General features: G+C 45.6%; 3 protein-coding genes across 8 annotated transcripts; all 3 read left to right on the top strand.

The window, feature by feature from the left end:
• The first annotated feature begins 31 nt into the window (after positions 1-31).
• Positions 32-12,835, top strand: otud4 (OTU deubiquitinase 4). 5 transcript variants are annotated; one of them, XM_028968490.1, is made up of 21 exons: positions 32-164; positions 259-342; positions 1,663-1,713; positions 1,811-1,857; positions 3,365-3,437; positions 4,184-4,265; positions 4,365-4,509; positions 4,650-4,698; positions 4,787-4,874; positions 4,944-5,008; positions 5,355-5,455; positions 5,586-5,683; positions 7,059-7,119; positions 9,299-9,359; positions 9,430-9,523; positions 9,596-9,648; positions 9,733-10,885; positions 10,970-11,122; positions 11,220-11,260; positions 11,415-11,961; positions 12,026-12,835. In XM_028968490.1, exons 1-21 carry the CDS (start codon positions 78-80, stop codon positions 12,031-12,033), a joined length of 3,141 nt encoding a protein of 1,046 aa, XP_028824323.1. In that variant the 5' UTR covers positions 32-77; the 3' UTR covers positions 12,034-12,835. The 5 variants fall into 5 exon arrangements, with proteins under 5 accessions (XP_028824323.1, XP_028824325.1, XP_028824324.1 ...); XM_028968492.1 differs by having other exon boundaries at positions 4,184-4,259; positions 11,415-12,835; XM_028968491.1 differs by having other exon boundaries at positions 9,736-10,885; positions 11,415-12,835.
• A 377-nt stretch (positions 12,836-13,212) lies between these two features.
• Positions 13,213-14,841, top strand: anapc10 (anaphase promoting complex subunit 10). The gene is made up of 4 exons (XM_028968473.1): positions 13,213-13,469; positions 13,575-13,665; positions 13,742-13,862; positions 14,514-14,841. Exons 1-4 carry the CDS (start codon positions 13,355-13,357, stop codon positions 14,742-14,744), a joined length of 558 nt encoding a protein of 185 aa, XP_028824306.1. The 5' UTR covers positions 13,213-13,354; the 3' UTR covers positions 14,745-14,841.
• Positions 14,842-19,704: 4,863 nt separating this feature from the next.
• Positions 19,705-24,373, top strand: LOC114782609 (uncharacterized). Of its 2 annotated transcripts, XR_003748091.1 has the most exons (8): positions 19,705-19,780; positions 22,011-22,304; positions 22,496-22,575; positions 22,748-22,832; positions 23,288-23,425; positions 23,603-23,764; positions 23,843-23,956; positions 24,058-24,373. XR_003748091.1 is itself a non-coding variant. In XM_028968478.1 (7 exons), the coding sequence occupies exons 1-7, from the start codon at positions 19,726-19,728 to the stop codon at positions 23,890-23,892; spliced, it is 864 nt and encodes a 287-aa protein (XP_028824311.1). In that variant the 5' UTR covers positions 19,705-19,725; the 3' UTR covers positions 23,893-24,373. The 2 variants fall into 2 exon arrangements, 1 of the variants encoding a protein (XP_028824311.1); XM_028968478.1 differs by having other exon boundaries at positions 23,843-24,373.
• The last annotated feature ends 33 nt before the right edge of the window (positions 24,374-24,406 follow it).

The following is a 24,406-nucleotide window of genomic DNA, read 5'->3' as shown; positions in this document are numbered from 1 at the left end:
CCCCGCGGCCCTGGGCTGGGCGTGGCTTCGGTGAAAGTGAAAGTGGGCCGAAGTTCCCGGTCGAGGAGAGCAGCGGGATGGACGAGCACCTCCGCGTCAGTGGCTTCTACCGAAAACCCACCGCCAAGGACGGGTCGTGCCTGTTCAGGGCGGTGGCCGAGCAGGTGAGCTTCTTCTGGAGCTTCCTCCATGAGGTGGAGAAGTTCTGGTCGGACAGGTACAGCAACTCCTCATGTTACTGCGGTGCTTCTCCGCCAGGTGCTGCTTTGTCAGAAGAAACATGCCGACGTGAGACGCTCTTGTGTGAACTACATCAGGCGACACCGACACACATACGAGGCCGTAAGTTATCAGAGAGCCGACTCTTATAGCTCGGATCACTTAAAAGAGCCGACTCTTTCGGCTCCCAAGTGGCTCTTCAGATTAGTTTTTTGGTGTTTATTTTTGGTATTAAATTAATGACTAACATGCAAAACGTATATGACTTATATACACTCTGCCTTCATATTACCAATGTATTTAAAATGTGTTCAAATTTTACTCCGATTCCTGCTGTGGCTCATTTTGTCGAGAGCGTCTTCCCTCCTGTCTCTCTGCATGCAATCGCTCTATTAGTCGACTTCACCATGCCAGATGGTGAGACAAAGACGATTATAATTCTTTTTGCTTTTAAATCGGTCTTGTTGGTCCCCTAATTCTGTATCAGAATTACAGCCACTTTGATCCAGTCCCATAATAAGATTTCCCAGGACGCGCCGTTTTACTGTCTGTGGCTTTAAATGCTAATGAGGAGGAGAGAGGCGGGACAAGGAGGAGAGCGGCCTATAGAAGTTGAGAGAGAATCGGTGTGATGTGTCTTCTCATTCCCGTTTGAATTCTTGCAGCGGCACTTTGAACTGAGATGTTACTGGGCTTCCAATAACTAGATCATTGCCGTAGTCGATTCTTGACCTCACAAATTCATGCACCAGTTTTTCTGCATCATGCCTGGTGAGTGTTCGTCTTAGCTTTGAAACATTGTGGAGGTGAAAGAACACCATAAATGTTGCTCGCCTGGTCCCTCCATCTCTGAAGGTAGAAGGAAAACATTCATCTAGACTCTTCTCCGTCTTGGCCCCTCGGTGGTGGAATGAACTTACCCTTGAGGTCAGAACAGCTCAGTCACTGAGTATTTTCAAACGACAGCTCAAGATCTTCCTCTTTAAAGAATATTTAGATTAAATTGTAATTTTCTTGTTGTCGAACTTGTGTACAGAATCTACAACAGAGTGAATTAAATAGATGTATTCATAGTTGGGGTCCTAGTGAACCGGAATTGATCTCTTCATCGATGGTAACTTGAAAGCACGTTGTCAGTCGCTGTAAATGTAAATGCTTATGTGATTCTCGAAAGATAAATGATTGTTTATTGTGATTCCCAGGTCTTTGGTGGAGTCCCATCAATGTTTACTGAGAGGTCGGATAGGTTTATTCTGCCGGATTTAGGTCCAAGCAACAATATTTCAGTCTTTTTTTTTTAGTTTAAGCAGCTCCGAGAGATGTTCCGTTCACGACTGACACATCACTAGTGTGCGTACGTGGTTGAGGGCAAAACCAGAATTGGTCCTCTGTTCTGGAAGTGAATTGTGTGTGTATGTTTTCTTTTTCTCTTTCTATCTGTAGTTCATTGAAGGTGATTTTGACGACTATATACAGAAGCTCCAGGACCCACAGGTCTGTTTGGTTGATGTTACATCATTAACTAGTTTATAGTTAATAATCATAGATATCGTGATGAAAAAGTATTTCATTTTTCTATTATTTCCCACAGAGTTGGGTGGGACAGGTGGAAATCAGTGCTCTTGCCCTACTCTATAAGTAAGTGTGTGTCTGATCCTTTTAACACAAAATCATTTTCTGAATTACAAACTCTGTAAAATACTCCAGAATATCTAGTCAAACTCCTAGATCCTGGTTAAACTTTTTGTATTCAGCTTTGAAATTAGATTCCAACTGTTGAACAGCATGAAAAATTTTTTGAATGTTGACCTGCACTGGTTGCACTTGCATCAGAACCACAATAATACATTTTAAAGGATCTGCAGTTCCATAACACTGCAGAAAAACTTTTAGTTTGAGATGATGTATTTTGGAGAGATGGAGTGAGATTTTAGTTTGAGAGGATGATGTATTTTGGAGAGATGGAGTGAGATTTTAGTTTGAGAGGATGATGTATTTTGGAGAGATGGAGTGAGATTTTAGTTTGAGAGGATGATGTATTTTGGAGAGATGGAGTGAGATTTTAGTTTGAGGGGATGATGTATTTTGGAGAGATGGCGTGAGATTTTTTTGCGGGTGCTGTATTTTGGAGAGATGGAGTGAGATTTTAGTTTGAGAGGATGATGTATTTTGGAGAGATTGAGTGAGATTTTAGTTTGAGATGATGATGCATTTTGGAGAGATGGAGTGAGATTTTAGTTTGAGATGATGATGTCTTTTGGAGCGCTGGAGTGCGCTTTTCGTTTGCGGGCTGCTGTCTTTTGGCGCTCTGGCGTGCGCTTTCGTTGCGGGCTGCTGTCTTTTGGCGCGCTGGCGTGCGCTTTTCGTTTGCGCGGCTGCTGTCTTTGGCGCGCTTGCGTGCGCTTTTCGTTTGCGCTGCTGCTGTCTTTTGGCGCGCTGGCGTGCGCTTTTCGTTTGCGCTGCTGCTGTCTTTTGGCGCGCTGGCGTGCGCTTTTCGTTTGCCGCTGCTGTCTTTTGGCGCGCTGGCGTGCGCTTTTCGTTTGCGCTCTGCTGTCTTTTGGCGCGCTGGCGTGCGCTTTTCGTTTGCGCTGCTGCTGTCTTTTGGCGCGCTGTGCGTGCGCTGTTCGTTTGCGCTGCTGCTGTCTTTGGCGCGCTGGCGTGCGCTTTTCGGTTTGCGCGGCTGCTGTCTTTGGGCGCGCTGGCGTGCGCTTTTCGTTCTGCGCGGCTCTGTACTTTTGGCGCGCCTGGCGTGCGCTTTTCGTTTGCGCGGCTGCTGTCTTTTGGCGCGCTTGCGTGCGCTTTTCGTTTGCCGTGCTGCATGGCCTTTGGCGCGCCTGGCGTGCGCTTTTCGTTGCGCTGCTGCCTGTCTTTTGGAGTGAGATTTAGTTTGCGGGCTGATGTATTTGGGGGGGAGAGGCTGAGTGGGATTTAGTTGGGATGCTGTATTTTGCGGTGGCGTGGTTTTAGTTTGAGAGGATGATGTATTTTGGCGAGATTGAGTGAGATTTTAGTTTGCTGCTGTCTTGGGAGCATGGCGTGCGCTTTTGTTTGGATGCGGATGTATTTGGAGAGATGGAGTGAGATTTTAGTTTGAGGGGATGATGTATTTTGGGTCTGTGTTGATTTGAGGATTTTTCTCTTGAAGGCGAGATTTCATCATTTTCCAGGAAGTTGGAAAAGATCCAGTAAATATCACACAACATGGGTTTAAGGAGAAGGTAATTAAGACATGTTTACCACACACACACACACACACACACAGCAGCTGAACTGTTACAATGCTAAAAACCTACAGCACAGCAACTACACAGTCCACCTGTGGTATTATTTCTGTTTATACAATATTAGACTATATTGTAAATTGTTTTGTACATCGACCAGAATCGAGTTCCCTCTCCAATCCAACTTTATTTATAAAGCACTTTAAAGCAACCAACACAGGACCAAAGTGCTGTACAGTGAATACGTTAGGACAATAAGTAAAAAGATAAATAAAATCAGCAAAGTTAAAACATACTACAGTATAAAATTACTAAAAGCGACTAAAATAAAAGTAAAAATGAGCTGAAATCCAAACATGTCATAAGGTGTAAAAAAAAAGCCCGGGTAAAGAGGTGGGTTTTCAAACAGGATTTAAAAACTGACAGAGAAGAGGCCTGTCGAGTCTCTAGAGGCAGATCGTTCCAAAGATTCTCCTCTAAATTTGCAGCTGATGGGCTGACCTGAGGGAGCAAGAGGGCGTATAAGGCCGGAGGATGGGGCCAGGCCATGGAGACTGGGCAGCCAGTGTAATGAAGCTAAAATAGGGGTAATGTGGCAGATAAAAGAGCAGCTCTGGAGATGCATGATGGAAGGAGCACTGACCCCTATATAAAGTGCATTGCAGTAATCCAGCCGAGTGGTGACAGGCGTGATTCTCACCTGCACAACTCCAGTGACCGTGTTTGGTGTGCATGTCTGTTAGGTTGTCCTGTGCTTTCTGAACGAGAATCACTACGACAGCGTTTACTCCGCCTCCTACCCCAACACCGCCGCCCTCTGTCAGTGTGAGTTGCACTGTTTTGGTGTGTGAATGCGTCTATTGTATGAACTGTAATGGTTCCACTAACTTCACAAGTGTTGTGTGTGTGTGTGTGTGTGTGTAGCTGTGTTGTACGAGTTGTTGTATGAACGTGTGTTTGGAGTTCATCAGAATGTTTTAAGCAGAAGAGTGCAAGGGGATAGTGAGTCTGCTGTGATTGTGAAGGTGGAGTACAACAGCTGTGATGAATCAGAGGAGGAAGATCTGTGGTGAGTCTCTGTGTATGTATGTGTGTTCTGGGAGGGTCTTTTTTTTTTTTTTTTTTTTTTACAGCTATCTGAACAATAAGAACATTAATGAATGAACTGTGTGTGTGTGTGTGTGTGCGTGTGTGTCTATCTGCCTTTAGGCTCAGACAGAAAAGGGAGGAGAGAAGCTCAGAAGCTCAGAAATGCATGGTACAGCGAGAAACACACACACAGAGACATACACACACACACTCGTCTGATTGTTGTGTGTGTGTGTGTGTGTGTGTGTGTGTGTTAGGCGTTCCCTTCGGTGAGGGTGAGGAACTCCCTCAGCCCTTCTGTGTACAGAAATGTTGAGTACGACGTCTGGCAGAGCTCCAAACGAGGTTGGTACTGAGGACCTGATCATGTGACTTCTCCAAGGTCATCCTCTCATCACTTTGTGTGGTATGCAGCTCAGCAGGACCGGGATTTCCACATGGCTGCGGGGATGCAGTACAGAGCTGGAGACCGGTGCCAGGTGAGACCCAAAAATACCCAGAATCCATCATTGAGACGATGCTATTCCTACCAAATCAGTAGATGATGTAGCTCAAGAAGACAGTGGTGAGACTGCGGAGCTAATGTAATGAGTGGCACAATTAAGCGAAAGTGTGGTGATTATTATTGTGAAACACAACGACCGGGGAGCAGTGTGTGGGGACGATCCCCCGATTAAGGGGACCTCGGTGGCTTGTTGGCGGTTCGGCATTCGAACCCACAACCTTCCAATTACGGTTCCGCTTCCTTACCAACTAGGCCAGCACTGCATCACAATACACAGAGAAACTATAATTATCACAGCAAATTGTGTGTGTGTGTATCAGGTACGTTTGACCCCTGCTGGACCGTTCATCTCTGCAGTGATTCAGGCCGTCAGTCCGGACAGTGGACCGGTCAGCGTCTACATCCCTCACCTGAAGCAGAGGTATGTGGAGCAGGACGTTGTCACACGTCACTGTCACTAGTACTGCAGGTGTGTGGAGCACTTAAGATTTATAGTGTAGTACAGTAGCATTCTGTGTGTGTGTGTGTGTGTGTGTGTGTGTGTGCCTTAGTCATGCTGTGTCTCTGAAGAATCTGCGCTCTCCAGACAATAAATCTTGGACTAAAAGGGACAAAAAACACCACATCGGCAGGAGCAACACACACTCAGGTAACACCCACACACACACAGCACCGACAGGAGCAACACACACATACGTGCAACACACGCACACATGCACACACACAGCACCGGCAGGAGCAACACGCGCTCAGGTAACACACACACACACACAGCACCGGCAGGAGCAACACACACACGCGTGCAACACACACACACACACGCACATACACAGCACCGGCAGGAGCAACACACGCTCAGGTAACAAACACACACACACACGCGTGCAACACACCCACACACGCACACACACAGCACCGGCAGGAGCAACACGCGCTCAGGTAACACACACACACACACAGCACCGGCAGGAGCAACACACACACGCGTGCAACACACACACACACACGCACATACACAGCACCGGCAGGAGCAACACACGCTCAGGTAACAAACACACACACACACGCGTGCAACACACCCACACACGCACACACACAGCACCGGCAGGAGCAACACACGCTCAGGTAACACACACACACACACACACAGCACCGGCAGGAGCAACACACACTCAGGTAACACACACACACACACACACAGCACCGGCAGGAGCAACACACACTCAGGTAACACACACACACAGCACCGGCAGGAGCAACACACACACACGTGCAACACACACACACACGCACACACACACACGCACACACACAGCACCGGCAGGAGCAACACACACTCAGGTAACACACATACACACAGCACCGGCAGGAGCAACACACACACGCGTGCAACACACACACACACGCACACACACAGCACCGGCAGGAGCAACACACGCTCAGGTAACACACACACACACACACACACACACACACACACACACACACACAGCACCGGCAGGAGCAACACACACACACACACACACAGCACCGGCAGGAGCAACACACACTCAGGTAACACACACACACACACACACAGCACCGGCAGGAGCAACACACACACGCGTGCAACACACACAGCACCGGCAGGAGCAACACACGCTCAGGTAACACACACACACACACACACACACACAGCACCGGCAGGAGCAACACACACTCAGGTAACAAGCACACACACACACACACACACACACTCACACAGCACTGTCAGGAGCAACACACACACACACACACACACACACACACAGCACCGGCAGGAGAAACACTTACTCAGATAACACACACAGCATCACCAGGAGCAACACACACACACACACACACACACACACACACACACACACACACACACAGCATCACCACTGATCTCCTTTAAAAGCATCAAATTATCCACACAGTCAGGATTAATATGACACCCCTAATGGCAGCACATTGTATCGTAATACAGAGTTGAATCCCTGTGTTTCGCGTGTGTTTTTGTACAGGAGACGAATCTGCTGCTCCATGTGTCCTACAGAATCAGCAGTCATGTCCTGAGGATAATAGGTTTGTTCGCACACATACACACGTTTTGTATGGTGGATTAGTTGAGGGGTGTACAGTCGTGACCAAAAGTTTTGTGAATGACACAAATCCTGGTTTTAACAAAGTTTGCTGCTTCCGTTTTTATTATTGCAATTTGCATATAATCCAGAATGTTATGAAGAGAGATCAGATGATTTTTTTTTGGCCGTGAAAAGGAACTTAATCCCACAAAAAAACCATTTCCACTGCATTCCAGCCCATAAAATGTCCTGCTGAGATAATTTCCGTGATCCTCCCGTTAACACAAGTGAGAGTGTTGAGGAGCACAAGGCTGGAGGTCATTCTGTCCTGCTGACCGAGTTAGAAGATCAGAGCTTCACAGGCAAGGATATCGCTGCTACTGAGATTGCACTTCATTTATCAGATTATGAAGAACTTCAAGGAGAGAAGTTGGTGGTGTGAAGAAGGCTGGTAGTAGCCTAGTGGGTAACACACTCGCCTATGAGCCAGAAGACCCAGGTTCAAATCCTGCTTACTACCATTGTGTCCCTGAGCAAGACACTTAACCCTAAGTTGCTCCAGGGAGACTGTCCCTGTAAATACTGATTGTAAGTCGCTCTGGATAAGGGCGTCTGATAAATGCTGTAAATGTAAAGCTTCATGTCACCCGAGAAAGTCCAGCAATCGCCAGGACCGTCTACTGAAGATGATTCAGCTGTGGGATCAGGGTGCCACCAGTGCAGAGCTTGCTCAGGAATGGCAGCAGGCTGGTGTCCATCTACACGTACAGTGAGGAGAAGACTTCTGGAGGATGACCTGGTGTAAAAAAGGGCAGCAAAGAAGCCACTTCTCTCCAAGAAGAACATGAAGGACGTACTGATATTCTGTAAAAAGGACAGGGACTGGACTGCTGAGTCATTTTCTCTGATGAAGCCCCTTTCTGATTGTTTGGGGCATCTGGGAAAATGATTGTCCAGAGAAGAGAAGGTGACGCTACCATCAGTCCTGTCTCGTCCAACAGTAAAGCCTCCTGAGACCATTCATGTATGGTCTCAGGATGCTCAAGATCTTCAACCTTCCCAAGTTCTCCACACCGCCCCTCTGCTACGTTCCCTCCACTGGCTCCCAGTAGCTGCACACATCAGGTTCAAAATACTGATGCTGGCCTACAAAGCCAAACATGGAGTAGCACCATCCTACCTCACAGCCCTTATTACACCTCGCACTGCACCTGGTATACTCCGAACCTCCAGTACTGCTCGCCTGGTCCCTCCATCTCTGAAGGTAAAAGGAAGACGCTCATCTAGACTCTTCTCCGTCTTGGCCCCTCGGTGGTGGAATGAACTTCCAGCTCAGTCACTGAGCACCTTCACACGGCAGCTCAAGACCTTCCTCTTTAGAGAAGATTTAGATGAACTTGTAACCTTCTTCTGTATAGAAACTACAACAGAGTGAATAAAATAGATGTATTCATTGTTGGGGTCCGGAATTAGTGAACCGGAATTGGTCTCTTCATCGATGGTAACTTAAGCACGTTGTAAGTCGCTCTGGATAAGGGCATCTGCCAAATGCCGTAAATGTAAATGATGTAAATGTAAATGATGTAAATGTATGGGGCTGCTTCTCATCCATCACAATTTTACCCCAGAACACAGCCATAAATAAAGAACCAAGGTAAAACCAGAACATCCTCCAACAGCAACTTCTCCCCACCGTCCAAGAACAGTCTGGTGAAGAACGACACCATTTCCAGCGTGATAAGTGAGAACTAAGTGGCTCGGGGAACAAAACGTTGGGTACATTGCAGGAAACGCCACGGAACTTAATCCAATTCAGAACTTGTGGTCAATCCTCAAGGTGGCAGGACAAACAAAAACCCACAAATTCTGATAAACTCCAAACACGGATTATGAAGGAACGGGTCACCAACAGTCAGGATTTGGCCCAGAAGTTGACTGACAGCATGACAGGGTGAATTAGAGGTCTTCAAAAAAAAGGTCCAACACCAAGTATTGACTCTTTGCATCAACTTGATCTAATTGTCAACAAAAGCTTTTGAAATTTATAAAATTCTTAGAATTAAACTTCAATTCACCAGAGAAACAACTGACAAAAACTTCTAAAAACACTGAAGCAGCAAACTTTGTGAAAAACAGTTTTGTGATTCTTCACCTTCTCTCTCTTCTGTCCCTGTCTGTAGGAGGAGTGAGGGGACAGATTTTCTTCTGGATGAGATGAGCTTTCCCTCCCTAGAAACATCGGTATACACACACACACACACACACACACACACACAGAACTGCGATGTAATTTTCTGAGTTCCTCTCACAGATCCAGCAGGCATACCAGAGCCCCACCCCCAAGAAGGCGGGGCGTAGTAACCAGAAGAGCTCTGAGTCTCGAAAACAGAGGCTGTGTGAAGGAGGTGTGTTTACCTGTAATGCTGTGTGTGTGTGTGTGTGTGTGTGTGTTATATGTTCTGTTGTTCTTCTAACAGATGTGATTCAAAGAACAGAAAAACTGATGAACACACATGATGATCCTGATAAGGTGTGTTTTTTTTGTTTGGAAGATGTTCGTTTTGTGTTGTGAAAATGAGTGTGTGTTTAGTTCCAATGTTATATGTGTTATCAGAAGAAGTCAACTCCACATCATAAACGAGAGGACAAACGCAGCGATTACATTTCCAGTTCTCTCGCACCCTCTGCTGCATCAGCCACGCCCCCTACTACCACACGACTCCCTGCTGCATCAGCCACGCCCCCTGCTACCATTCCACTCCCTGATAGATTAGCCACACCCCCTGATACCACACTACTGCCTTCTGCTTCAGCCATGCCATCTACTACCACACCACTTTCATCAGCCACGCCCCCTGCTGTCATACCGCTCCCTACTAGATCAGCCACACCCCCTACTACCACACTACTGCCTTCTGCATTAGCCACACCCCCTAATACCACTCCACTTCCTTCTGCATTAGCCACACCCCCTAATAACACTCCACTTCCTTCTGCATCAGCCATGCCCCCTGCTACCATTCCACTCCCTGATAGATTAGCCACACCCCCTGCTACCACACTACTACCTTCTGCATTAGCCACACCCCCTAATACCACTCCACTTCCTTCTGCATTAGCCACACCCCCTAATACCACTCTACTTCCTTCTGCATCAGCCACGCCCCCTGCTACCATTCCACTCCCTGATAGATTAGCCACACCCCCTGCTACCACACTACTGCCTTTTGCATTAGCCACACCCCCTAATACCACTCCACTTCCTTCTGCATTAGCCACACCCCCTAATACCACTCCACTTCCTTCTGCATCAGCCACGCCCCCTACTACTACACCACTCCCTGCTACATCAGCCACGCCCTCTGCTCTCATGCCACTCCCTGCTACATCAGCCACGCCCTCTGCTCTCATGCCACTCCCTGCTACATCAGCCACGCCCTCTGCTCTCATGCCACTCCCTGCCACATCAGCCACACCCCCTTCTACCACAACACTGCCCCCTGCTACATCAAACATGCTGTACCATCCTCATGCTGTACAACCGTCTGTTACATCATGGATGCCTCCTACTATTACACCGCCCCTTTCTCACACAAAATCAGCCAGACTCTCTACTAGTGGACCAGCTCATGTATCAGATTCCACCCCTGCCATGCCGACCAATACCTCTACTGTACCAAACCCCACTTCTTCTGTACTGGCCACGGCTCTTCCTGCTCTGTACACCCCTCATGCATCAGCTCCTGGGTTCATCCCACCTCCTCCAGGTAATGGGCACCTCAGCTGTTTCCACAGTTACAGTTCCATGCCAATAATCGCTTTCCACTTCTCACTCACCTATGAAATTTCAGGTGTGGTTCCAGATCAGAGGCCACCTCCCCTTCTCTTCCAGCAGGTGCAATTTCAGGACCCACTCTTCCCAGGATTCCTTTTGAATGAGAAGAATGAGATTGTGCCAACTCCATCCTACTCCTGCCTTCCCAGAGGAGAGGACCTCCCTAAAGGTAGCTGCACCTGACCAGGTCACTTGTTCATGGAGAAAGCCTGCTTCATAAATGTCCATGATTTGATGGTTCTGCTGCTTTGTTTTTCTTCTTTCAGACATCCAAGTTTTACGATTCTTCTTCAACCTTGGAGTGCAGGTGTGTTTCTGTATAATGTGTCTTTGTCTCTGAACCTGCTGGTATGTGTCGGATCTAGATGTTCTGTAGGATGTAAATAGTCAGTTCTCACCAACGCTCTGAATGTGTGTCTGCTCCTCAGTGGTTTTGTTTGAACTGTTTGTGTGTCCCACAGGCGTACTATCACCGCTTGAGGACGCCCAATTCGTATCCGCAGAATCTCTACTTCTCCATACCGTCTTGTGTGTCGGGTGAAATCCCTCAACCCCTGTTGCATCCAGGCCCCTCCCCTTTTTTGAGTAGGGAGGCACAGGCCCCGCCTCTGGTTCAGTTTACACCCCGTGACATGTTTCTTCACCACACACCCACCATGACACTGAACCAGAACAGCACCACCATAGCAAGTGAGACTCCATGGCTGCTGGACAACCAGGCAGATGTCCCCAGGTCAAAGGTCAGCCGAGTTCAACCAGCCACAGATCCCTACATGCAAGATTCTGGTGTGGACAGCAAAAGAGAACAGAATATCATCACAACATCTGAGAGAGTCTGTCCAGTACAATCTGATGGACCAATCAGAAATCCACGCTTACTGCTCCAGGCTGCAGAACCGGCAGAGACTGGTGGTGCCCTGAGATCTGGGCAGTTCTTCTACAGAGGGAGTCCCAAGCGCTTTCACCAAAGGAGCTTCAATGGCAGGGGAGGCTCCCGTGGCCGTAGAGATTTCTGATGTCATAAAACAGGGGCGGAGCTTTGGGGGCAGGGGAGGCTCCCATGGCTGTAGAGATTTCTGATGCCTGCTAGAGAGGGGGTGGAGCTTCAGCAAGCCTTTTAATACGTTTTGAGGCCTAGTCTACTTTTATTTTCATGTGCCTTTTTTTTTTCATGTGGGACTGTGGTGTGTGTCTGAAATATTGATTTTTCAATTTTGCTTTGTGCAAAGAGGTGACGGCGCTGGCTTATTAAAGAGGTTATATTACATACAACGTGAGGAAAAGCAGTCCAGCAAGATGTAAAAAATGCACCAGCAATGTTACTGTTAATGTAATAAAAAGTTGTGGATGAGTGGGTAAGGTGATAGACTTTGAGAGATCTTGTTAAAATGTTGCCGTTTTTGTTTTGTATGTTTTTTTATTTCATAATAAGTAGGAGCCAGAAGAAAAGACTTAAAGTAAGCTGCCTGAGGAATCGGGTGACTAGGAAGAGAAAATTATGGATCTCTGCCATACCGTTACCATAGAGATTAAATGTGGTTGCACGCTGATGACTTCCCCCAGTAACTATGGTAAACTGTTTTACTCTGTTTAATATTGTTACTCAGTTTTAATTACATTACTACTATGCTCCTTTTTCGTGGCGTGTCATGCCCCAAACATATAAACACTAGATGTCACATTCAGCCTCTCTGGATGGGGTTCCAAGCTCCTTCATCCACGCTTCTCTGACGGTACGAGCGAAGATGCTGGACTGTAATAACGAAGAATCAAGGCCTGTAAATATTGCTTACAAATCTATACAAAATGCCTCTGTATATGGACTTGCCCTGTCTACGGTTATGTTCATCTATTATATTAAATAAAAAAAGCATTTTCTTTGTATAGTTCGTTGTTTACAGTTCTCTATAAATCCATACAGATGGCCGTTGCTTTGTTAATTTCAAATACCTAAAAAAATACCTATAAGCCGGTTACATTTTGAACATAAAATTATACTATAATTTTCAAAAATCGCTTCTCGGTGGAAACTATACGTCTGGCGAACCAAGACAATAAAATTCGCTTCTCAGAGTTGCCAATTTATGGTGCTGTAATTCTATATTCCACCTTGGCCCTGATGGATCTTCATTCCTGTTAGAAGATCGCTAGCCCCTCCCAAGATGGCGGCTCTGTTAACGCATTCGCTCCCAAAGACGCGACATCTAGCGTTTGTATCCATGTCGCGTTCATGCCTGCGTCACTAAAGCGCGCAGAACCCCGGAAGCGGGGGAGATTTGAAGTGGCCGAGGTGCTTGCAGAGGAGGAACCTGCTGCTTTGCTCAGCGCGGCTCCACCTAAACTTGACTAAATGGGAACTTGCTACGTATTTAGTGAGTCGTAACTCGCTCCGCCTGCTTTCATGGCGACTCCCGCAAAGACCCCCGCGGGCGCGGACCCCAAACAGCTGGAGAGAACCGGCTGCGTCCGGGAGATCGGCGGCCAGGCGGTGTGGTCCCTGTCCTCCTGCAAACCTGGTGAGTCCCGGAGCGGGACGGGTTACACACACACATATACATACACACACATACATACACACACACACACACACACACACACACATTCTCTGTATGTGTCTGTAGGGTTCGGTGTGGACCAGTTGAGGGATGATAACCTGGAGACGTACTGGCAGTCAGACGGCTCACAGCCGCACCTGGTTAACATCCAGTTCAGGTACCAGCAGCTGGACAGAGTTCACGCAGCTGCCACATCTCAGCCGTTTTAACTGTGTGTGTATGTGTGCGTGTAGGAGGAAGACTACAGTGAAGATGCTGTGTATTTATGCTGATTATAAATCTGATGAGAGCTACACACCGAGCAAGATCTCTGTTAGAGTTGGAAACAACTTCCACAACCTGCAGGAAATCAGGGTACAACACACACACACACACACACCCTTGCAGTACAGAATCTAGGACACGGCCATATTAAAGGTCCCCTGTTATGATTCTTTTTGCTTTTATATTGGTCTTGTTGGTCCCCTAATTATGTATCTGAAGTCTCCTTCTTTGATCCAGTCCCAGGATGCACCATTTCACTGTCTGTAGATTTAAATGGTAATGAGGAGGAGAGCAGCATATTGAAGTTGAGTTGGAAATGACTTCATCAACACCATCTACCAACCACAGATTCATTCCAGAAAAAAATAAAATGAACCCACTGGTTCTTCAGTCTTGTGTGACGGAACAAAAAATACATTTGTGCTCATTTTTACATCCACTCACCGAGCGACTGCAATTCTTCACATGTTTGGAAGCCATGACGGTTGGTGGAGAACAGGGGGGCAACCTTTACTCTTATGACATCATAATGGGCCAAATCCAGATCCGCCTGTCTGAGCTGCTGCTCTCTGAACAGTGAAGCAGAACGACCAAACACTCTTTACCCCTGTCACCATTTCTAGCCACTGCAGGACCAGAGACAGGCTCGGGGACCTCGTATTAATGTTAAATCATCTCACAAAGTCACATTTTCATTGAATGGCACCTTTAACATTTTATTGTGTGTTTGTGCGTGCGCAGCAGTTGGAGATGGTTGAACCCAGTGGCTGGATTCATATTCCACTCAGCGATGCAGCCAACAGTCCCATCAGGACCTTCATGATCCAAATTGCAGTTCTGGCCAATCACCAGAATGGACGTGACACACACATGCGTCAAATAAAAGTCTATACCCCAGTGGAGGAGAGCTCAGTCGGGAACTTCCCAAGATGCACCACGGTGGACTTTATGATGTATCGCACCATCAGATGACTGGAGCCTCCACCCACTGGACTGGTGCAAGAAGGCAGTGGTTACTGTCACATGACCAGGACTGTATTGCTGAGTGTGTGTGTGTATAATTAGTGTAGCAGTAATTAAAAAAAGCTTGAATGCTGTTGGGTTGTTGTGACATGCACTCACACTCTTACACACACACACACACACACACCTGTTTATTGCCTCGCTTCATATTAAGGACAGCCCATGGCTGTTGGTTTTAGATTGACAAGCGTGAAGTCACCTTGGCTCTCCTAACAATGAACATGTCACAGCTCAACAAGGTCAATGAGGTCCTGGATTGTGGTGTCAGGTGTTTTTCAGGCTGAAAATCTTAAACTTTATTCACTCAAGTCCTTCTCCATGGATGAAAAAAATCCATTCAAAATGAGGTAAGATATTCCTCAAAATTCACTAGATCTCCCCATCACCATCTTCCTTCTGAGGGTACACACCCAACTCTGAATCATTAGAGAACAAAGTCCCAGGTTCGAACCCCACTTACTACCATCATGTCCCTGAGCAAGACACATAACCCTGAGGGTCTCCAGGGGGGGACTGTCCCTGTAACTATTGACTAAGGCACTCTGGATAAGGGCTTTTAGTAAATGGCAGAAATTGGATGTCTCAGTCGGGCACCGGACTTGGGACCGGTACCAAGAAACTCATGGTTACATGCGTCCTCAATGGCTGTGTTTCCACATACTGAAGATTCGTTCCATGGAAATTGTAGTTCAAGCAAATCACAGAAATCTCAACACTGGGGAAACTTACTGGGGAAAAAAATACTATCATAGACCATCTGTCCTTCTTCCTCATCCTGCAGGCCAAACGTTCCAAAGCTGTCATTCCCTCATCGCTTTTAAAATATGTATCAAACACAACAAACTCAATCCCCCTCGTTATAGAGACAAACGGACAATTACATCAAGTACGGCACAGAGGTTTATTAATACCTTACCAGATTTATCAACGCTGATAAACTCACCGTCAGACCCCGCTGAACTTGACCAAGCGACCAAATGTCTAGAATTAACACTGCGTAGTACGTTAGATATAGTCGCTCCACTCAAAAGGAAGATAGTAAGAGATAAAAACTTAATTCCTTGGTATAATGATCACACGCGCTCGCTTAAGAAGACCGCCCGGAAATTAGAACGCAAATGGCGTCAAAGTAAATTAAACATATTCCGAATAGCTTGGAAGGAGAGCCTACTTAACTATAAGAAGGCTCTTAGCGCGGCTCGATCAACATATCTGTCCTCGTTAATAGACAAAAACAAAAATAATCCCGGATTCCTGTTTAAAACTATAGCCAAACTAACCAGGAATAAGACAGAAATGGATGCGACCACTCAATATAATCATAGTAGCGATGATTTTATGAATTTCTTTAATACAAAAATTGTCGCAAATAGAGAGAAGATTAAAAGCACAACAAATAGCTCCGCCGATATTTCCATGGAAAATAATCTTCTAATAGACCACCGATTAGAACGATTCAACCCTATTAAAGAGCATGAATTAATCAAATTAATCTCATCATCAAATCAATGTACTTGCGCTTTGGATCCGATTCCAACAAGGCTCCTTAAGCAAATAGCACCCAATGTTATAAATTCTATCCTTAAAAATTGTTAACTCGTCGCTTAGCACCGGCCACGTACCAAGTTCGTTCAAGGTAGCAGTCATTAGACCCCTGATTAAAAAGCCGGATCTTGATCGCAGTCAGCTTTCAAATTATAGACCGATATCCAACCTTCCGTTCATATCAAAAATCTTAGAAAAAGTTGTAGCCCAGCAGCTGAGTGCATACCTAGACTGTAACAATATCCACGAAGTATATCAATCAGGATTTAGACCTCATCATAGCACTGAGACAGCGCTGGTTAAAGTGGTTAATGACCTGCTGTTGGCCTCTGATCAGGGACGCATCTCGCTGCTTGTCCTGCTTGATCTGAGTGCAGCGTTTGACACTATTGATCACGCTATTCTCCTTGTCAGGTTAGAGAATGTTATCGGGATTAAGGGAACAGCCCTTGAATTGTTCAGATCATATTTGACCAACCGATATCAGTTTGTGGACATCAATGGTGTTTCGTCTTCACATAGTAAAGTAGAGTTTGGTGTTCCACAAGGCTCTGTCCTAGGTCCGTTACTTTTTTCTTTATACATGTTACTTTTAGGCGACGTCATCCGCAAACACGGTATTAGCTTTCATTGCTACGCTGACGACACACAGCTGTATCTGTCGACAATGCCAGACCAGAGGCAGCAGCTGAACAAAATAGAGAATTGTCTGAAGGACATTAGACAGTGGATGCTCACCAACTTTCTCCTGCTAAACCCTGACAAGACAGAAGCGCTTGTAATCGGGCCTCAAGCAGCCAGGCATAAACTGGCTGACTACACAATAACCCTGGATAGCCTCTCTATCTCACCGAGTATTGAAGTGAAGGATCTAGGTGTCATCATTGATGCAGGTCTCTCATTCAGTTCGCACGTAGATAATGTCACTAGAATAGCATTCTTTCACCTTAGAAATATTGCGAAAATAAGAAATATCATTTCAATGCATGATGCAGAAAAGTTGGTCCATGCATTTATTACATCAAGGTTAGATTACTGCAATGCATTATTGTCTGGATGCTCTAGTAGGTGCATGAGTAAACTCCAGCTAGTACAGAATGCTGCAGCCAGAGTTCTAACCAGAACCAGGAAATTTGACCACATCACCCCAGTCTTACAATCACTGCACTGGTTACCCATCAAATTTAGGATTGACTGCAAAATCCTACTTTTAACCTATAAAGCTCTAAATGGTCTCGCCCCACAGTACCTGAGTGAACTTTTGGTTCCTTACAAAACGCCACGCCCCCTTCGATCAATGGGTGCGGGGTCACTACTGGTACCAAAGGTGCAGAAGGTCACAGCTGGGAGCAGATCCTTCTCCTATAGAGCTCCGCAGTTGTGGAACAGCTTGCCTGTCAGTGTCCGGGATTCAGACACAGTCTCAGTGTTTAAATCCAATCTCAAAACCTATCTGTTTTCTCTGGCTTTTTGCTAAAGTCCTAGACCCTCATTTCACTTGATTTTGACGCAGTGTCAATTATAAAGTCCAGTTTATCACAGAGTCCCCCTGTTAGACACAGACAAAGTTAAATTCACCAGTTAGGCTGTCCTAGTTAGGGTACCGGGCCACTGTAGCACCAATATACCACTATAACCACATATTTCAGTATCGGTCGTACAGTGCCACCGTCTGCCGCTGCTTCTGTTTGTTTTTCTCCGAGACACGGAATCAAGCACCCAGACTACTGACAGACCCCAGTGAAGAGACAAGCAGATACATCCTGGTTCCTGACAACTGCTTTACAAGGACAAAACATAAAACAAACCAGAGGGTCACCACAGCCACCACCACCATTACAACTACAGCTTCAGGGATCTTCAAATGGACCAGTAACATCATTACGGACACGTAATCTAGACCATGACACTGAATACATCCTGGACTTCTCCAACCCTACAACTGTAGGACTCATTATATCATATCCAACCCTGCACTGACACCATTTGCAGGCTCACTCTACCCTGGAAGGGGGTCCCTCTCTGTATCACTCCTTCCCAAGGTTTCTTCCTTTCTTTTTTTCTCTCTCCTAGAGTTTTTTTTTGTGTGGAGTTTTTCCTTGTGTGCAGAAGGGTCAAGTGTGGGGGGTGTCAACTGTAGGGCCTGTCAAAGCCCATTGAGACATACTGTATGTGATTTTGGGCTATATAAGAAATAAATGTTGTTGTTGTTGTTGTCAAGCTGGTCCACCTCACCAGCAGTGGTCTCAATATTTCCCCAGTGGACGTAACACTCAGGTTGTCCCATTTCATGCAAAGGTACTAAGATTCAAAATGAGGTAAGATATTCCTCACACCTCACTAGATCTCTCACTAGGTGGGGCAGTGGTGGCCTAGTGGTAATCAGAAGGTTGCCGGTTTGAATCCCGAGCCACCAAGGTGCCACTGAGGTGCCACTGAGCAAAGCACTGTCCCCACACACTGCTCCCCGGGCGCCTGTCATGGTGCCCACTGCTCACTCAGGGTGATGGTTAAATGCAGAGGACAAATTTCACTGTGTGCTCTGTGTGCTCTGTGTGCTGTGCTGCTGTGTATCACATGTGACAATCGCTTCACTTTAAAAAAAAAAAAAAAAGATGCCTACTACAGCAGGGACTAGTGGTGGCCTAACGGGAAAGTACCACATTTCAAACTTCATATTCAAAAGTCAGTGGACACAACTAAATGAAAAATGAAAACGTAAGGTGGATAACACCAACTCATCCATAACTTATTAACTGTAAATAAGTAGAAAGAACTGACAAACTGTAACCAGACCCCTCAAATATTTAAATTAAAAACAGATACAGGACAATTCCACACGTTAAAGGACAACATCATCTTCCGTTTTATGTATTACTGCTGATTGGTGGTGTCGGTGTGTGTGTGTGTGAATGTTCTGTATGTCAATGTGTGTTTCGCATATTGTAATAAACATAAATTTGACTCTAACAGAAAACTGCCTGAAATGATCCCCACAAAACAAGGGGAGTGTCCGTGACAAATCCTACAATACCCATCTTCATCGGCGCTGGTCCAAACTACTCCACCCACTTCTCCCACATCTCTAAATCCAGTATAATAATACACAAAATACAAAAAGGTTCTATTTTTCATACGTGAGTTCAGATCAGTGAATCATGGTGGTAAAATGATTATTCCTCCCTCTAGGTCTAAGGGAACAAGGTTGAGGGAACCCTACTCCAGATCTGCCATTAACACGTGCCGATGGCCGATGTGTGTGTGGGAGTGGAAGTGATGAATTTAGTCAGATTTGCTCGCTCTCTGCGTGTGTGTGTGTGTGTGCATCCTGTCTCGGCGCTTGTGGTCGGCCTGCAGTGTTGCGTACCTGCTGCAGTCACCAGCCATGCAGGAAGAGAGCTGCAGCAGCACCATGACCTCGATGTGCTTCTCTGCTGTTGGTAAGATGAAGAAATCCCTTTTTTCTGAAAGCTTGAATGAAATAAAGGTGCTAGGTTAAATATTCTGGATCCACATGAAAAAAAAAAAGACATTTATTTATGAATGTTCTCAGAACACCTGCGTTTAAAGTTTATTTTTTCTTCTAAAAACTAAGATGGATGGATGTACAGCAGTAAAAAAGCTGGGTTTGAGGGATGACCAGTTTCTAGTTCTTTTTCTTGAGAGAATATATTTAGCTAAGATGCAGTTAAAAAAAACTGCTCTGTCATCTGAATTAATTTGCTTATCAAATCAAGTTCTGGGTCGAAAAACACATCAAGATTCTTAACACAAGTTTTTGTAAAAGCAGAGAGAGGGGCGATTAGTTCCAAAAGTCCAAAAAGAATGACCTATATCTTATTTACAGTGGGGACAGAAACTATTCAGAACCCCTTAAATTTTTCACTCATTGTTATACTGCAGCCATCACAGCCATGAGTCTGGATTTGGGGATCCTCGGCCATTCCTCTTTGCAGATCCACTCCAGCTCTGGCAGGTTGGACGATGGTGGACAGCCATTTTTAGGTCTCTTCAGAGATGCTCAATTAGGTTAACACGTGCAAACACATCATGGTTCTGGCTGGGCCATTCAAGAACAGTCACAGAGTTGTTGTGAAGATACTCCCTTATTTTAACTGTGTGCTCACGGTCATTGTCTTATTGGAATGTAAACCTTCAGTCCAATTTGAGGTCCTGAGCACTCTGGGTCTTCGAGCTACTGAGTCTTCATCCAGGAAGTCTTGGCCACATTAGTCTTGGCCGCATTCATCTTTCCCATGATTGCAACCAGTCGTCCTGTCCCTGCAGCAGCAAAACACCCCACTGCACCATGCTTAACTGCTGGAACTGCATTGGACAGGTGATGGCATTTACATTTTACAGTATTTTTCAGACGCCCTTATCCAGAGCGACTTACAATCAGTAGTTACAGGGACAGTCCCCCTGGAGCAACTCAAGGTTAAGTGTCTTGCTCAGGGACACTTGGTAGTAAGTGGGATTTGAACCTGGGTCTTCTGGTTCATAGGCGAGTGTGTAACCCACTAGGCTACTACCACCCTGATGAGCAGTGCCTGGTTTTCTCCACACATACCGCTTAGAATTAAGGCCAAAAAGTTCTACCTTGGTCTCATCAGACCATTTTGGAGTCCCTCAGGTGTTTGTTTAGCAAACTCCATGCAGGCTTTCATGGGTCTTGCACTAAGGAGAGGTTTCCGTCGGGTCACTCTGCCATAAAGCCCTGAATGGTGGAGGGCTGACGTTTTACAACTTTCTCCCGTCTCCCGGCTGCATCTCTGGAGCTTAGCCTGAGTGAACTTTGGGTTCTTTACCTCTCTCACCAAGGTTCTTCTCCCATGAGAGTGCAGTTTGGCTGGACGGCAAGCTCTAGGAAGGGTTCTGGTCGTTCCAAACGTCTTCCATTTTAGGACTATGGAGTCCACTGTCCTCTTAGGAACCTTAAGAGCTGCAGATTATTTTAACCATGGTCACATCTGTGCCTTGCCACATTTCTTCAGGCAATGGCTTTGACCTCATGATTCTCATTTGCTCTGACGTGCATTGTGAGCTGTAAGGTCTTATATAGACAGGGGTGTGGCTTCCAGTCAGTAGAATCAAACACAGCTGGACTCAAATGAAGGTGTAGAACCATCTCAAGGATGACCAGAAGAAATTGACAGAACCTGAGTTAAATATATGAGTGTCAGCAAACGGTCTAAAAAGGGAGATAATTCAGTTTTTCTTTGTTAATAAATCTGCTAAAATGTCAACAAGTCTGTGCTTTTCTGTCAATATGAGGTTCTTATAACAAATGGCTGCAATATAACAAGAAGTGAAAGATTCAAGGGGGTCTGAATACTTTCCGTACCTCTTGTATAATAAGCTGAAGGAAATTTTCAGCAATGTTATTACTATTTAAATGATTTAAAATTGTGCTAGGACAACCTTTTTTGACAAAAAGGGACGTTTTGAAATTGGCCAGAAATAAATTAAATCTTTAGGATCAAGGCCGGGTTTTTGTTAGTACGTCTGAACACTGATCAGTTGAAGGTGTACAGCAGAGCGGGCTGGAACCCTCTATGACTTTTGATGCTGGGGAGGGGCATCCGTCATTTGTACGTGTTAACTCAGACCGCTGCTGTCATGGCAGCTTGTGCAAGAAACGTAACTTCACGTAACTCCTTTTCTCCTCAGTTCTGTTTGTAGCTTTGAGTCTCTCAGATGCTACTGAGAACCCGACCACACCCAGTCCCATGATGACACTGCCAACCACATTCACAACCAAAACTCTCTCGCAGCCTGTCAGCCAATCAGAGCCCGATCTCAACAGCACTCTGAGCACAGTACCATCGCAAACCATCAACCAATCAGAGTCTAGCTCCACCCCCTCAGCTGCAGAGAGCCAGCCTACTGTCAGCAGCACCACCTATGTCTTATCAACCTTCAACAAGATCTCGACTCTCAGGCCATCTCAAACCGCCTCTGGAGGTGAGCAGACTCTGTCCAGCTGCACACCAGGGGCAGGATGGAGAGCTGCAGAGGTGTATAGTTGGACTGTGGGAGTGGGGACTGATGTAGGGTTTCTGTTACTTCCTGTTGACTTCCTGTTGAATTCTCCGATGATGATTAGGGTCAAGCATCTTCATTCAAAATAAAATGGGCTCTCCCTCTTGCTGCAGGGCTGATCATCCTCTTCTTCCTCATCCTCACCATCACTGTACTTTTTCTGCTCCTGTTCATACTGAGGAAAAAGTCCAGGGTAGGAATATTCATATCACACACCCGTCTCGCACGGCTGGCATTAAGAAGTGAGCATCAAACAGAAAAAATGAGATTTTGATCCAACCTTCAAACAGCACTGGAGAGTTCAGGTACAGAAAGTAAAAACCCTCACCGAGATTTTGAACCAACCCTTTTTTTTCTGTTTTTAGAGCTTCTCATTCGATCTCACTTCTCCTGAGTACGATCAAACATGTGATACTCCACTGCAGGAGCAATTTCAACCAAAAAACACAGGTACTCTTTCACTCTTGTCTTTTTCTCTCTCTCTCTCTCTCTCTCTCTCTCTCTCTTTCTCTCTCACACGCTCACACACACTCTCTGAGCCCATATTTGTGGTCCATACAATCTTACAGTGTTTTTCAAGAGCTTAAACGTATATTTAAAAAAAAAAAAACTTTAGGTCCCATCCCCACACACTGCTCACCGGGCGCCTGTCATGGTGCCCACTGCTCACCAAGGGTGATGGTTAAATACAGAGGACACGTTTCACTGTGTCACATTGTGCTGCACTGCAGTGTTTCACAATGACAATCACTTCACATTCAGTTCACTTCTAATTTATTGGAATTAATCTTCAAATGCTGAGTAAATTCATTTCAGATGAGACCAGTGGGTTAATATAGTATGATTTTAAATATTAAGTTGGTCTAAAAGTGCTTAGTGTTTAAAAAAAGTCTGTTCCCCATCAGATGCGTCCTCCAGGCCAGAGTTGCTGCTGGACGACTGTGGACCAGTGTCTACTCAATTAGCCAATGGGAGTTCGGCAGCGGTGGAGGCAGCTTCACAGACCGGCTGCAATAAGGAAGTGGGCGTGGCTGAGTCATTGGGTTAGTCTGGTCACATGAACTGGTCTTAAATTACTGACAGATAAGCAATATTTTACAAAATCAGTGGATAGAACATTCGTACTGAAAAAATCTGAACCAATTTCCATCAACGGTGAGTTCCACCACACAATTCAGTCAGCATCACTGCTGCATAGGTTTACGTGTGTGTGTTTTCAGGCTCGGAGGATGGGTTCCATCTTGATCTTTTATCTCCTGCTGCTGACACTGAACTCACTCTGGATCTGGATCTCTGCAACGCGCTGTCAACAGGAAACCCCGTCGAACAAGAGGAGCAGCTCAATGAGAACAACAACAACCTTGCTGTTATGGGCCCGGCTGGTGTGTGCTTTGCCTGTAACAGAACATGTTTGTGAAAGTGTATTTGACCAAGTGTGTTTTCTGTTTTTTTTTTTTTAGATTTGAGCATTGCTGTGGAGGAGGACTTTACTGAAATCAGTCTGAATTAAACCAGCAGAAAGGATGTGTGACAGTGACGACTGCTCATGGCTGGGGGAGGTTTACTGATGACCTGTATCCACTTACAATTAAAAATCAATATTGTTCTCATCTTACAGTGCTGATAATTAATAAAAAATCTGTTTAGTTATTAAACCTTCATGGACTGAAAGCAGATGCACCAGCAGGTTCGTTCTACGTGGATTATGGTGTGTTGTATTATTGTATTGTGATGCTACCACGGTGTGTATAAAACTACAGAAATGAGAAATAACTATACCCAGAATCTGTCATTCTGGTCTGATTATTGTTGTGCAGTGTCTGGATTTTGTAGGTTTTGTTTATTTGTATTGAAATCTGTAGTTTGTAAAACAACAGACAAAAGAAGTCTGTAAATCTGTTCTGGTGATTGTTGTGTATTGTTCTGCATTTTTAAGATTTTGCAAGTTTTGTTTATTTGTATTGAAATCCATAATAAAGTCTGTAATTGTGTTTTGGTGATAATTGTGATTGTTGTGTATTGTG

The sequence above is a fragment of the Denticeps clupeoides genome, unplaced genomic scaffold (assembly GCF_900700375.1).
Source record: "Denticeps clupeoides unplaced genomic scaffold, fDenClu1.1, whole genome shotgun sequence".
Taxonomy (NCBI): Eukaryota; Metazoa; Chordata; class Actinopteri; order Clupeiformes; family Denticipitidae; genus Denticeps; species Denticeps clupeoides.
This window is presented reverse-complemented; position numbering and strand designations above follow the sequence as displayed.

Excerpts from the sequence above, each read along its gene's own strand:
- otud4 (XM_028968490.1), top strand. The coding sequence starts at position 78 with ATGGACGAGCACCTCCGCGTCAGTGGCTTCTACCGAAAACCCACCGCC. Across the intron at positions 1,714-1,810 it reads AGAAGCTCCAGGACCCACAG|AGTTGGGTGGGACAGGTGGA; the intron begins GTCTGTTTGGTT and ends TATTTCCCACAG. Across the intron at positions 11,123-11,219 it reads AGGAGAGGACCTCCCTAAAG|ACATCCAAGTTTTACGATTC; the intron begins GTAGCTGCACCT and ends TTCTTCTTTCAG.
- anapc10 (XM_028968473.1), top strand. The coding sequence starts at position 13,355 with ATGGCGACTCCCGCAAAGACCCCCGCGGGCGCGGACCCCAAACAGCTG. Across the intron at positions 13,470-13,574 it reads CCTGTCCTCCTGCAAACCTG|GGTTCGGTGTGGACCAGTTG; the intron begins GTGAGTCCCGGA and ends ATGTGTCTGTAG. Across the intron at positions 13,863-14,513 it reads ACAACCTGCAGGAAATCAGG|CAGTTGGAGATGGTTGAACC; the intron begins GTACAACACACA and ends GTGCGTGCGCAG.
- LOC114782609 (XM_028968478.1), top strand. The coding sequence starts at position 19,726 with ATGCAGGAAGAGAGCTGCAGCAGCACCATGACCTCGATGTGCTTCTCT. Across the intron at positions 22,576-22,747 it reads TACTGAGGAAAAAGTCCAGG|AGCTTCTCATTCGATCTCAC; the intron begins GTAGGAATATTC and ends TTCTGTTTTTAG. Across the intron at positions 22,833-23,287 it reads ATTTCAACCAAAAAACACAG|ATGCGTCCTCCAGGCCAGAG; the intron begins GTACTCTTTCAC and ends GTTCCCCATCAG.